This window comes from Sceloporus occidentalis, unplaced genomic scaffold (genome assembly GCF_023333645.1).
Source record: "Sceloporus occidentalis isolate IW3139 unplaced genomic scaffold, rSceOcc1.0.p SCAF_1, whole genome shotgun sequence".
NCBI classification, from domain to species: domain Eukaryota; kingdom Metazoa; phylum Chordata; class Lepidosauria; order Squamata; family Phrynosomatidae; genus Sceloporus; species Sceloporus occidentalis.
The window spans coordinates 169829721-169844134 of record NW_028316981.1 but is presented as its reverse complement, the minus strand read 5'-3'; the positions used below and the strand labels follow the sequence as shown (position 1 = coordinate 169844134).

The window sequence follows — 14414 nt, the reverse complement described above, 5'->3', positions numbered from 1 at the left end:
GGTTTAGCAGTGTAATTGTAACTGCTTTTAATTACTTTTATAGCGACAGCATATGTGGGTTCATTATTTCAATGTGTTTTGTAGCTAAACAGCAGTCTATTTTTTGGCCAAACAAAGACTGGGAGGGAGTGAAATTAAAGGTACAAGTCATACCCCTCCAGGCTAATTGTGAAGGAGAGGGTGGGTCCAGGGGGGTGCACAAGAGCCCTGGAGGGGCATGCTTTGGCCCACCTCTGGTTCAGGGTTACAGGAATGAATCTGTGGAAGTCCTGGACTTGTAGCCAACTCACACCACTTTCTTCTCCTCCTCTGACATAGCTGTGAACAGTCCAGAAAAGCAAACTTGCTGAATTTGTCCTCAGAGCTAGCTTGCAGGAGATTCGGAAAAAGCCTGAAAGACTAAGGCAAGGGTAGGCAACCTTTCTGAGCCGGGGGCCGGGTTGCTGTCCCTCAGACAACTGGGGGGCCGAAGCCAAAAAATAAATAATTAAATAAATTTTTAAAAAATTAAATAAATCAATAAACCGGGACAAATGTAGGACAAAAATTTCAAATGGTGGACACTTTTTTAAAAAAGTGGAGGACACGCAAAAAAAATTGCTGATTTTTAAAAAAATGTTAACATAAATGCATGTTTCTGAGGCTTCTATAGACAATTGCCCCTGTGCGCGAGAGGCCAAAGGCCCCGGCGGCAATCGGCGGCAGTACCGGGCTGGGTCCGGTCCCAAGGCCTCGCCGGGCTGCATCCGGCCCGCGGGCCGCAGGTTGCCTACCCCTGAACTAAGGCTTTCTGCAGCTTTGCTTAGTTCATGATAAACTATAGTTTAGTGTTCACTGAAAACAAGCCTTGGAATCTTATGCTCTTCCTCCAAACAGTAGCTTTTGCTTTTAAAGTCTCTGCCAGCCTTTGGCCACCTTGCCAGAGATATTAAGAATTGTAGTCAAACATATCTGGAGGGCACTCAGTCACTGAAGTCCAAGTTAAAGATTACAATATTAAGAGTATCCTGCACTGAATGATACTAAGTCTTGGGACCTAGATCTATTCTTCCTCACATTAATTTCATACATCTGCGTAATTAAAATGTTATCTGCAATGAATCCCAAATAGTTAACTGTTCACCACTTCCCTATCTCACCTCTTTGCAGTGACCTCTTATATTTCTGAAGACCAACTAGGCAGTATACATGTTATGTGTTCTGTAATACTACCTGTTTATTTTGTACAAATGCATTTACAAGTAACAGAGTTTTCACTGAAGTTTAGAATACAACTATTCCAGCCACAGAACTACTGAAAGCTTGTCAGTGCAAACAGACGGATCCTCAAGATGTCATTGTTCCAAGATGAGGGCCATACTAGAATTCCACATACATTCAAACAAATAATTGAGGCACCCTCTTCTCCTCCCCCCCCCCACTAAAACCCACCCCATACTTTCAGTTGGCTGGAGTGTTGCACCTTAAGGTGCAATGTTGGACTATATCACAAAAAGGCGAACCATAAAGATAGACGAATAACCTGTGTTCGCTAGGCCTTTGTTGCTGCTGCCTGTGAAGCCCCTGCTGCTGTTAGTTGCTGAATCTTCTGGCTCATCATCTCTATCACGGCTGTATAAGAAGAGACAAAGAGGGTCAACAATTCATTCTAGCTGGCTGCAAAACCAGTTGAAAAATCACCAGTTCCAAGTCTTACCTTGCTTCATTGCATGTTTCTCCTGCAGGGCAGGCTGGATTTTCTCTATTTGTTTTGTCAGGAAATCAATCTTCCTTTTGAAGAAGTCTCTGGCATCATCCACTGACTGTAAGATCAAAGACACCATGACACCTCTGCATATCCCAATATAGCTTTCTTTCTAAACCAGAGAATGTCAAGCCAGAAATGTGCATAAACAAAGTTCTTTCAACCAAACCTCCCCAACTTGGATTCCTCCAGATGTTTTGGACAACACTACACTTAACATCTCAGACCACTGGCATGCTTGGGACCAAAGTGTCTGCTGAGATTGATCACTCTGGCATGCTTCCTATGCAGGGTGGCAATTCCCCCTGAACATTTTATGTTCAGATGCATTGTGGACTTATACTATAGAAGTATGTGCAATATAGCTATCCTTATGAAACTCCTTGGGCTTCCTTTGAAATTGGTTACACATTTTTCTGAGAGGCATACCCAATTTTCATTAGTCTTTCACTGAAGTCTTATTTCAACAGCAATATATTTATCTTTATAAAGGCCACTTCATTTCAAATGCAGGTAGTCTGGATGCTACCAAAAAGTAAATTAAATGAGAATGGATACCCAGGAGTGGTCTATGATCTGTTGTACACACTAGCAGGATGAATCTCTGGTGCAAGGGGTGTGAAATGAGAGGCTTCTTACTGAATAATAGTATATCTACCCAGAAGCCATCTTCCCATATCTGATGTTTTTGTGGTGGTTGTGGTTAGGTAAAGCACTTCCTACAGTCTCAAAAAACTTTTCCTTTCATAAACCTTGGATAAAATGGCACCAAGAAAGTCCACTGGCCCCCATTTTGTGCCTGTCCCAACATGCCAAAGCACTTTGGGGCTGCAAACATAACTGCACTGTCCACCTGAAGGAGCTCTGAGTACAAACTGAAAAAGTGATCTTTACACCAGTTTCTTCAACACAGAATACAAGAAAATATTGCTGCATAAGGCTGACATAGATCAGGGTAGGTTTCAGCACATCACTTTAATCAATGGATTAAGGTGCCTAAAAAACTAAGTCTAGAATGGGTGAGGAAGCTATGACCCTAGATTTTTTGGGTCTCCACCTCCTATCACCCCTCACCACTAGCTATGCTGGCAGAAGCTATTGTACAACATCCAGAGGAGCACTGGTTCCTAACCTCTGCTCTTGACTCAGACCACTCTTGCAGATTAGCTAAAGCCATAAATTATCAATTTTCAGGATCCAAAACAGTGACCTTTAAGATGAGCTCACTGAACACTGAGGCAGAAAATGGTGGAGGTTGAGACCACAGCAGGCTCCAAAGATTTACTTCCTTAGATTATGACTAGCACAAAACCAATTTCACATAAATCAGGAGTACCTTACCTTTTCTACATAATAACCTGTCCCTACATCTATTAAGACACTGCTGACATCTGAAAGCTTCCCAGGAACGTACATCTATAGGAAGAGTTAAGGAAATATATAAGAGCTGGTGGAGAAAAACAAACGAGAAAGGAAGTATTAAGTTTGCCACCTAGGACAAAACACGAGAGATACTGAGAAGCAGGCACACTGGGGGAACTCAGAAGTATTTCACTCAGATGAAGTGTACAAATGTGAAAGAACAAACCTTCCCTATCATTATTGATTGATGTAATCATTTTGTTAACTTCTATGGTATGGGTGGAAGGAAGTTAACTGGAAGGTTATGTTTATTTTATTTTAAAAATGCTATTTTGGGTCTGAAATAGGCTTGACTACTAGTCCCATTGCCTTTAAATGATGAATTCTCCACAAGTGTTTTGTCCTTTTTATATGTGTGCATGAGAAAAGTGCATTTTTTTGTTTATGGGGAGTAGGAGGAGTCCAGGATGCTGTACTTGGGGTCACCCTTTACCCTGCCCTGAAGTAAAGTGTTGCATTCCATTGGTGATTGGCTTGCCTTCCACTATTTCTAGGCAACAGAGGAGAAGGCAGAGCTCTGAATGCTAGTTTTTAATTTTGGCTTCCCAGTAACTTTGACTAGATCTCTCTTGCTCCCTGCTGGATTATTTATGAGCTCTTTGTTAGAGACTGGAGATAACTGGTCACTTTTTCTTAAAACAGTTCTAAAATTACATACCTCTAACTGAACAGGAAGGCAGATAGCTTCTGAGAGCTGAAAGTGAAGTACATAAGATGCTTGCCCCTGATGGATTTGTGCTCAAAAGAAAAGAAGCACAAATAAAGTACAATGGTTAAAATAACCCATGCAAATACAAATTACAGTACCTCATGTTTCCCTGGAAGTTGTGCAGAATATTTTAGCTTGCACAGACAGTAGCAGCCTGAGGGGTTGTTGATTTAATCTGTATAGTGATGTCATCATGATTTATTTGAGTTTGTGAACTCAATAATTATGATATGTAAAACTGCAATATTATGAGAGGCAAGTAGTTGCTAGGCAAAGAGTAACTCCCTATATAGTTAAGAGTGGCACCTCTCTGCGGACCTCAGTATCAAGGGAAGGAGAAAGGTTTCCAGCAATGTTGTAAGACTACCCCCTGCTTACTTAAAACCACCAATTTTGTTTTAAACAAACAGCTTATTCCAGAACCAACAATTTTCACAAAGAAATCTGGGACAGGGGGCACTAAATTCAAGAGCCATGGGGAAGAAAAGCATGGTGCTGAAGATGGGGCATTCAGTTAACTAAGACAATATTTACCTTTACTTGGGTGCTAAAAGATTCTCAGTGGTCCACAGTTTTCTATTCAGGAGCCTGAACAGAAAACTCCATGAGATATGAGAGTTCCTGCTGTTCTAATAACCATGCACTGGACACATGTGCAAATGTGTACACCTCAGGAGAGTGTGTGGATAGCTCCCCAGAAAAACCCAGAGAATCATAGAATCATAGAGTTGGAAGAGACCGCAAGATTTCCATGCAGGAAATCTAAATCAAAGCATCCCCAACAGATGGCCATCCAGCCTCTGTTTGAAGACCTCCAAGGAAGGAGACTCCACTACACTCCGAGGGAGTGTGTTCCACTGTTGAACAGCCCTTACTGTCAGGAAGTTCTTCCTAATGTTGAGGTGGAATCTCTTTTCCTGTAGCTTGCATCCATTGTTCCGTGTCCTGTTCTCTGGAGCAGCAGAAAACAAGCGTGCTCCCTCCTCAATATGACATCCTTTCACATATTTAAACAGGGCTATCATATCACCTCTTAACCTTCTCTTCTCCAGGCTAAACATCCCCAGCTCTCTGAGTCGCTCCTCATAGGGCAAGGTTTCCAGACCTTTCACCATTTTAGTCACCCTCCTTTGGACACGCTCCAGTTTCTCAATGTCCTTTTTGAATTGTGGTGCCCAGAACTGGACACAGTATTCCAGGTGGGGCCTGACCAGAGCAGAATACAATGGCACAATTACTTCTCTTGATCTAGACACTATACTTTTATTGATGCAGCCTAAAATTGCATTGGCCTTTTTAGCTGCCGCATCGCACTGTTGACTCATGTTCAACTTATCGTCTACTTGGACTCCTAGATCCCTTTCACATGTACTTTCATTCAGCAATGTGTCTCCCATCCTATATCTGTGCATTTCATTTTTCCGCCCTAAGTGCAGTACCTTGCATTTCTCTGTGTTGAATTTCATTTTGTTAGCTTTGGCCCAGCTTTCTAGTCTATTCAGATCATTTTGAATGTTGATCCTGTCCTCTGGAGTATTAGCTATTCCTCCTAATTTGGTGTCATCTGCAAATTTGATAAGTATGCTCCCAATTCTGTCATCCAGGTCATTGATAAAGATGTTGAATAGCACTGGGCCCAGGACAGAGCCCTGTGGGACCCCACTGGTCACTTCTCTCCAGGCTGAAAAAGAGCCATTGTTGAGCACCCTTTGGGTTCGGCCAGTCAACCAATTACAGATCCATTTAACAGTTACTTTGTCTAGCCCACATTTTACAAGCTTGTTTGCAAGAATGTCATGGGAAACCTTGTCAAAGGCCTTACTGAAATCAAGATATACTATATCCACAGCATTCCCTTCATCTACCAAGCTGGTAATTTTATCAAAGAAAGAGATCAGGTTTGTCTGGCATGACTTGTTTCTCTGAAACCCGTGTTGACTTTTTGTGATTATGGCATTGCCTTCTAGATGTTCACAGACTCTCTGTTTAATGATCTGCTCCAGAATCTTTCCTGGTATTAATGTCAGACTAACTGGACGATAATTGTTGGGATCCTCTTTTTTCCCCTTTTTGAAGATGGGGATGTTTGCCCTCCTCCAGTCTGCTGGGATTTCTCCTGTTTTCCAGGAGTTTCCAAATATGATTGCCAATGGCTCCGATATTACATTAGCCAGCTCTTTTAATATTCTTGGATGTAGTTCATCTGGTCCTGGAGACTTATATTCATTTAGATTAACAAGGTATTCCTCTACTATCTCTTTATTTATTCTGTGCTGAAATTCCCCTATTCTGTCTTCTGCTCCATTATCCTCAGGTTGAGCACCCTTTGCCTTTTCTGAGAAGACTGAGGCAAAGAAGGTGTTGAGTAATTCTGCCTTTTCTCTGTCTTCTGTTAGCATTTTGCCATCTTCTCCACGCAGTGGCCCTACCGTTTCCTTCTTCTTCCTTTTGCTGCGGACATATCCAAAAAAGCCCTTTTTATTGTTCTTAACCTCTCTAGCAAGCCTGAGTTCATTCTGCGCTTTAGCTTTTCTGACTTTGCCCCTGCACATGCCTGCTATTTCTTTGAATTCCTTTTTTGTGATTTCCCCCTTTTTCCATTTCTTATACATGTTCCGTTTCAAACTTAGCTCGGTTGAAAGTTCCTTAGTCATCCATCCTGGTTTCTTGAGACACCTCCCATTTTTCTTTCTCACTGGAACTGTTTGAAATTGTGCCTTCAGTATCTGTCTTTTGAGAAACTCCCATCCAGCCTGAACTCCCTTCCCTTTTAGTATTTCTGACCACGGGATCACCCTCAATACTTCTCTAAGTTTACTGAAATCCGCTCTCCTAAAGTCTAGAATGCATGTTTGACTATGCCTGGCTTCTCCTTTCCATTGTATAACAAACTCCAGGAGAACATGGTCACTTCCACCTAATGATCCCACCACTTGCACCCCATTAACCAAGTCATCCTTGTTGGTTAGGATCAGATCCAAAATAGCTGACCCCCTTGTTGCCTCTTCCACCTTTTGGACCATGAAATAGTCTTCCAGGCAAGTGAGGAATTTGCTAGACCTTGAGGATTTTGCTGAGTTTGACTTCCAGCAAATATCAGGGTAGTTGAAGTCGCCCATCACTACTACATCTTTCCTTTCTGACTGTGTGGTCATCTGTTCTAGAAAGATATCATCCAATTCCTCAGTCTGACTTGGGGGTCTGTAGTAGACTCCCACAAAAATATCCTTGTTGTTTCCCTCCCCTTTGATTCTTATCCAGATGCAGAGAGATACAAAGGTATAAGAGAGATGGGAAGGGAGCACAGTAGTTGGAATGGGGTTTTGGAGATCCAATTACAGCCTCATGCTGGGCTATGAAACTCCCTTGGGCCCAGTGAATTTCTCTCAACCAGACAGAGAACTGGATAAAATATAGCTGAAGAGGAGCCCCATACACCACCTTGAGGTCATTACAGAAAAGGCAGAATATACACGCAACTAATACATCACTGAATAAAGACACTCTGCTGCAAATGAACCTAATTGTCAAGTTACTGAATGAAAAAACTGTTTTATGAAATAGAAGTTTTATCAGGTTGTAGCATTCTCAGGGAAAGGATACAGAACTGGAGAGCGGAACCAGTAACTCTTTACCTACAGAGGGGGAAAAATATAAAGATATTTTACACAAGAGAAAATCTCCAGAACTATTCCACTCCTGAGCACAGCCCTGCCCAAAAGGCTTTTCAAGGTGATGCTAAAGCTCAGTTCAGTATAATTCACCTTTTGTGACAAAGTAAAAAATAATTTGAGTCACAGGGAGTCCAGAATGTCTTCAAAGCATCTTTCACACCAGTCCCTAAAATAGCACAGTAACCTGTGTCTTCTTCTTTTATGGAACAAAACTAAGGAAAGAAGGAAAAACAAAAGTACTGAGCTCAAACTTGTCTTCTTTCAATCCCAGGTTCCTGAACCCAAAAGCCCTCACAATCCAAAACCAGGTTAACAGAATAAGCTTCTCCCCTTCAAATCATACAACTAAACTGTTTCAGTAGACCAATGAAATTCACAAATAAATCTACTATTCTGAAAGTATGAGAAATGTTTAAGCATTTTTAACATATACAATCACTGTAGAGAAAGAACAATTTTACTCAAAGATACAGAAGGAGAATAATTGAGATAGCAAGTGGAGTTGATGACATGTTCAAGCTTCACCTGCATCTCAAATTAGAAGGTTTAGGCTGTAATCCAGTACCTACTCCTATGGGAGTAAGTTCAGTTAAATTAAATGGAACTTACTTCTGAGGAGACATGCATAGGGCTACAGTTTAAACCTATTATTTTGCATCTCTGGGATCACATTAGGCCACAGAGTATGCACTGCCATTTGTACAGTTAGTACAGTCAGTGAGGAAATGAATTTGGTGGTTTCAAAAATGCACAGATTAGTGCAAGATGTTGACCAGAAAGGAAATGGAGGCACAAAACCTCCAAACAAAGTCTTAGGAACAGTCAAGTACTGTTCCCTCACCTATGTTTTATTGGAGCAATTATGGACAACTAACCAATTTGAGACGTAAAGTCCACTCCTTTCGGAATTTAAAATTGTAGGGTCTTGACTTTTTTCACATTACTGCTTGTTATACACTGTATTTGGGCTTTCTAGCAGATTTGGAAGATGGTTAGAATTCACATCTATCCTCACCTCTGCTTTAAAAAGGTTGGTTCATTTTGACATTGCATCTGCTTACTGAAAAGTATGACTTTCACAGTCATTTGTTCTTGCTGTTCTATATTTTAATTGTTACATCTCACTTTGAGCTCACGTTCTGGGAAGAGTTGCAGGAACAGCGTATATATTTGGACAACAGACAATACTTACCTTCGTTGCTTTTATTCAAGACGGTCAGACAGTCCTTTGCTTCCACATATTTTGTCTGCACCACTTTAAGTTGTGCAATGGATGAAGAAAGGAATTCAACTTCCTAGAAAAAGGCACAGAAAACCCAAAATTCAGCAGTGAGAGCCCCACACCAGCCAGCTATGTCTGAAGTAGGCATTCTCTCATATATATATATATATATATATATATATATATATATATATATATTGTTGCTACCAGGAGCATCACATGAGGGACAGGAAATGTGTGGTCCTTCTAAATGCTGCCAGATTAACTCAAACTAGATAGGATTCATGGAAAGCCACACATTCACCACCCTGGTCTACAAAAAAAGGACTGAGATAACTACCAATAGTACAGTAATAGCCAAAATCCACATTTTAAAAAAACAAACAGTTTTTGATGAAGGAGCTACTGGTGTTTTGAAAGCCAACATCATGTATTTTGTGCCCTGTATACCACAAAGGTATTAGTGTTTTGTGGATTTGGGCTGGGTGACCAGAGGTCCTCCTTTTTCCAGGACCTGTCTTGCATTCCAACCATCTATCCAGAAGGAATGTCAAAATATCCTCCCTTTTGAGAAGTATTTTGAGCTTTGACTTGATTATGTCATCCGTTTTTCTTGGCCGTCCCACATCTTGTCCTGCCTTGTCCTCCTCTGAGGTTGGAGGACATGTGATCAGCCTGATCTTGCAGACCCTTGGAAATTTAAGTGAAAGAGAGAAGCTGGGAGCCTATGCTCCTTCCCCAGACTTGAGCCTCCTTCCTCAGATGTACGAATCTGTCACCCAGAGTGACCAGGCATCCTCCTTTTCTAGGACATGCCCTACATTTCAGCCTTCTGTCCAGGAGCAATGTCAGCATGTCCTCCATTTTGAGCAGGCCTAAGCAGCATGTATTTACCCTTTTATACGGGTGTTTTGAGCTTCTATTCAGCCACGCCCTTCCTTTTTTCCCTTGAATGTCCCACATTCTGCAGTTAGGGGACACCTGGTCACCCTGGGATTTGGAATGATATTCCTCTTAGATCCCAAAACACAATGCAGAAGTAATCCAGTTTGAGACCGCTTTAACTGCCCGGGCTCAGTGCTAGGGAATCCTGGGAACTGTAGTTTATCGTGGCACCAGAGCTCTCTCTGACAGAGAAGACTAAATGTCTCACAGAGCTGCAGCTCCAAGCATCTTTTTGCATTGAGCCACAATAAACTACAGTTCCCAGGATTCCCCAGCACTGAGCCAGGGCAGTTAAAGCAGTCTCAGACTGGATCGTTCCTGGGGTGTGTGGTTTGGGGACCTTAGAGGCAGGCAGGCAGGCCATCCTAGGGTCGGGGTCCTGCCAGCCTTGCTCCCTCACCTGGTCCAGCTGGTTCTTCAGCACTTCCAGCTGCGGCAGAGAGAGCTCCGAAATGTTCACCTGCTGCGCCATCTTGGAGGAGAGGAGAGAAGGGGCCTCTCAGCCCTCCGACTCTATGGTCAAGGCCTCTATGACATCACTTCCGGTTTCTGGGGAATTTCCTCCTCTCAAGTGCAGGCAGTAGCTGCATTGCAGGACTAGTGACCTTTGACCCCCGCTTTAAATGCCATGGCTCAGTGCTGTAGAACGCTGGGATTTGTAGTTTTGTATGATGTTTAATCCTCTCTGAGAGAGAGAGGCCTGGTGGTCACAACAGGATTAATAGGAGTTGGTAGAGACTACAAAGCCGTTCAATGCAGCCCCATTCTGCCATGCAGGAACTCACAGTGAAAGCACACACACACACACACCCTCTCAGAGAAGGCTAAATCTCTCAAACGACAAACCCCAGCATTCCATAGCATGGAACCATGGTAGTAGTGAAATGGGTGCCAAACTGGGTCAGTTCTGCAGCACAGATGCAGTCCAGGAATTGATGTAAATGCTAAAATAAAGTGGGGCTGCAGCATCCACACCAGAGAAATAACCCAGTTTGGCACCGCTTTAACTGCCCTGGCTCAAGGCTATGGAATTCTGGGAGTTAGAGTTTGTTGTGGGGCTCAGAGCGGAGCTCTGCTCTGGGTCCACAACAAACTCCCAGAATTCCATAGCCTTGAGCCAGAAAAAGTTAAAGTGGTGCCAAACCGGGTTATTTCTCCAATGTGGATGCAGCCCTGGTTAGAGGCAGCGGGGGGGGGGATGCTTGTGCCTTCCAGATAGTGTTGGGACTGCAACTCCCATCATCACTGACCTTAGGACATGTTTATAAAGGCTAGGGGAGACCCATTGGTTCCTAATCATGGTTGTAGTGCAATCCTGACTACCAGTAACTGATACAGGTTAAGCCCAATGTGACTTGGGTCCAAAACACACCACAGAAATAATCCAGGTTGAGATTGCTTTAACTGCCCTGGCTCAATTATGCTAGGGCATCCTGGGAACTGTAGTTTTGCGAGACAATGAACCTTCTGTCAGAGCGCTCTGGGACCACAATAAACTACAGTTCCCAAGATTACCTAGCACTCAGCCAGGGCAGTTAAAGCAGTCTCAAACTGGATTATTTTTGCAGTGTGTTTTGGGCCTTAGTGCCCAGTAAGCATTTATAAGATTCCAGCCTTCCTCTTCCTGTAGAGACTTACTGATGGGAAGACCGTTCTTCCATTGACTGCTCCTTGTGTGGGAGGAAGAAGGCAGGCAGCAGAGAATATGCTTGGCCCTCTTCCTGAGTTCTAATCTGACTGAGCCTCTGGGAAAGTTTGTGTCTGTCAAGAGGATCGGTTAAATTGCTACTCGACCCCTCCCCTCCGTGTAAGGCAAATAATGTGTACGCTTGAGCCCCATTGAAAATAATGGGGCTCATGCATGTTGTGGGCGCACACACCATTATTTCTGTCGTGTGGCTTTCAGCATACGCTGAAAGCTGCATAAGGGACACCCACATATGTTAGTATTATTATAATATTATTATTATCGTTTATTTCTATAGCACTGTAAGTGTATGATGCAGGCACACTGTATATTGCCATAAATTTTGGACTAGAAAGATAAAGCCACCAAAGGTTAGACATAATTTCTCAAGAATCACATGCCAGTGACAATAGCACATGACCCAAGTACAAGACTACTCTCTGTCGAACACACACACACAGGAAGAGATGCTAGACTATAAAATCATATACTGTAAGTGCAGCCTCTTTACACTCAACTTTTAAAGACAGTGGGAGGGCTTTGCCCTTGCTGCATATCTGAAAAAAAAAGTATAGGAAAGCCTTTACCCTGGACAAATTTAATGTACTTCCATCGGCCTTACTTGCAGGAAGATATAATAACAAACCATTCTATGAACATTTATGTCCTTGTGGGCCTGGGGAGGTAGAAACAGTGGGGCATGTTTTATTGTATTGCACTTTTACTGGAATCTGCAGCGTTGTTTTATAGTACCAATTTTACAAAAAATACCAGGTAAACCTGATACATTTTACATTGATTAGCTTCTGGCCGATCAGCAGCCAGGGATTACAACCAAGGTGACAAGTTTTTGCGTTGCTGCAATAGCTTGTAGACGAAAAATGGTGTCTTAACTTTTACTCTATTGATTTTATCTAGTATTTGTATTTGAAGGGAGTTCACTCTATATAGTTATTTGAATTTATGGCCTCCAAGCTGTATTCCTATTGTATCTGTACTCTACCATTTGCATTGTTTTGTTTTGTTTTCTACTGGGCATTGTATAATATTGTACTCTTTTATATTGTTTTATGCTGGTCATCAACCGTAATAAAAAAAATATTCATTTGATTTAAACTTTATTAAGGTTTTGAAACATTAAAATTCATAGATTTTAAGAAAACGTATAATAATTTCTGAAATTCAAAATTTGTACATTGTGCAAATGTTACATATTTGAAAGAGCAGCTTAGGTAGAAACATCTCCTGTAAAATACAGACCCTTCAATATAATATATGGCCAGGCAACTGTTGACCAAACTAGTTTTCTTAAATATATATCTATATCCTCTGAAAATTTTTATCCACAAGCAGTTCGCATTTAAAGCAGGTCAGAGTCGAAGAAAAATCCATCCAGATCCTTCCAAATCTCTCCCACTAAACTCCAAATATCATGCTCTTCTCATCTTTTCTACTGTAGAGAAACTGGTAAACCATAAGCTATGGGGGCAGCACCAATCATGTATTTGAGTCTGGGAGCCTGACGTGACTGAATGACATGTTGGAGCAGAGGCGCTCCAGATCCTGCCTTGAGCCAGTTCTTCAGAAGCGCCTGCATGAAGCGATCAATGTCTCGATCAGTCACATCCCAGAGATTACCCAGCACTAAGGGACTGGAAAACAAAGGGAAGAGGAAAAGGAAGAAATTTTAACTTTTATCTCATTTATATCCCAAATGAGGACTCATTTGTATCCCAAAATAGGATTCAAAGAGGCTTACAGTATAAGTTGAAACAAAATAGCTAATATTATGTGGTACCAAAGTTAAAAGCCATTAAACAACCAATCCAATTAAGATTCTACTTTTAAGGCATTCATTTAAAAACAATTAAAAATACATATTTTAAAAAACATCATACCCATACTATCCCACTACCCCAACCAGTTAAACTCTGAAGGGCTATGCCAATAGCAAGGTCCTGCTGGCAAAAAGAGGACAGAGGGGGCAACCATGGCTCCCTCAGGAGAGTTATGCAGTCTAACAGCAGCTATGCAGACAATGCTCTCCTGTGTCTTCATCAAGTGAGCCTGGAGGGTGGTGGGACCAAAAGCAAGCCATCCCTTGAATATCATCAGACTCAGGCGGCTGGTATGAGGAGATACAGCCTTTCAAATACCCTAAGCCTTATAAGGGCTTAAGGTCATAACCAACACTTTGGACTGTGCCTGAAAACAGGCCAGTAGCCAGTGAAAATGTTCAACAAGGGAGTTATATGCTACCTATAACCCGCCCCAGTCATTAGTCTAGCTGCAGCATTTTAGGCCTGATAAATTTTCCAAACACAGACCCACATAAAATTCATTACAGTAATCCAAATTAGATGTATTCAAGGCATCTGTTACCAAGACCAGTTCTGAAATCTTCAGGAATAGGCATAGTTGGCACACTAGATTTATGTGTATAAATAATTTCCTGGCCACTGCTGAAACTTGGGCCTTCAGATTCAGGGCTCTGACTAAGAGTATGCCCAAGCTATGAACCTAAGATTTTAGGGAGTGTGCAACACATACACACACCAGCACAGGTTGAAGTCCTATTTCTTAATCTTCCTTCCAAATTGACCAGGAGTACCTCTGTCTTGTCTAAATTAAGTTTCAGTATTTTTGCCTTTATCCAGTCCATTACCGACAAGAGACACTGGTTTAGTACTGAGACAGCATCCTTGAAATTAAATAGAAAAGAGAAATAGAGTTCAGTGTCATTAGCATACTGGTGACACTAAACTCCAGGACTCCCAATCACCTCTCTCTGTAATGTCATTTATATGTTAAGCAGCATGGAAGACAAAAGAGAACTCTAAGGAACACCACAGACCAATGGCCAGGATATGGAACATGAATCCGCCAGCACCACCTTCTGGGCACACCTTTTAGGTAGGATTGGAATCACTGCAAAACAGTGCTTCCAAGTCCCTTCTCAGAAGAATACTGCAGTCAATGGTACTGAAAGATCCAACAGAAACTAAATACAA

General features: G+C 42.0%; 2 protein-coding genes across 3 annotated transcripts in view; both read right to left on the bottom strand.

The window, feature by feature from the left end:
• Nucleotides 1-36: 36 nt before the first annotated feature.
• LOC149322711 (prefoldin subunit 5) lies at nucleotides 37-10235 on the bottom strand. Of its 2 annotated transcripts, XM_089481868.1 has the most exons (7): nucleotides 10117-10235; nucleotides 8742-8844; nucleotides 7479-7510; nucleotides 3086-3160; nucleotides 1697-1802; nucleotides 1523-1611; nucleotides 37-318 (listed from the first exon to the last, which is right to left on the bottom strand). In XM_089481868.1, exons 1-6 carry the CDS (start codon nucleotides 10186-10188, stop codon nucleotides 1532-1534), a joined length of 468 nt encoding a protein of 155 aa, XP_089337994.1. In that variant the 5' UTR covers nucleotides 10189-10235; the 3' UTR covers nucleotides 37-318; nucleotides 1523-1531. The 2 variants fall into 2 exon arrangements, with proteins under 2 accessions (XP_089337994.1, XP_089337986.1); XM_089481860.1 differs by lacking the exon at nucleotides 37-318 and having other exon boundaries at nucleotides 1192-1611; nucleotides 10117-10234.
• A 2396-nt stretch (nucleotides 10236-12631) lies between these two features.
• The window catches only part of LOC149322710 (separin-like), a 41077-nt gene continuing 39294 nt past the window's right edge, over nucleotides 12632-14414 (bottom strand). The window contains exon 30 of the mRNA XM_089481822.1: nucleotides 12632-13055. Within this exon, the coding sequence (XP_089337948.1) occupies nucleotides 12854-13055 (202 nt within the window). The 3' untranslated portion in view covers nucleotides 12632-12853. The remainder of the gene's footprint in view (nucleotides 13056-14414) is intronic.

Coding starts and splice junctions, on each gene's coding strand:
- LOC149322711 (XM_089481868.1), bottom strand. CDS start 10,188: ATGGCGCAGCAGGTGAACATTTCGGAGCTCTCTCTGCCGCAGCTGGAA. Junction 8,845..10,116: donor TGAAGAACCAGCTGGACCAG/GTGAGGGAGCAA, acceptor GCCTTTTTCTAG/GAAGTTGAATTCCTTTCTTC. Junction 1,612..1,696: donor GAAACATGCAATGAAGCAAG/GTAAGACTTGGA, acceptor CTTCTTATACAG/CCGTGATAGAGATGATGAGC.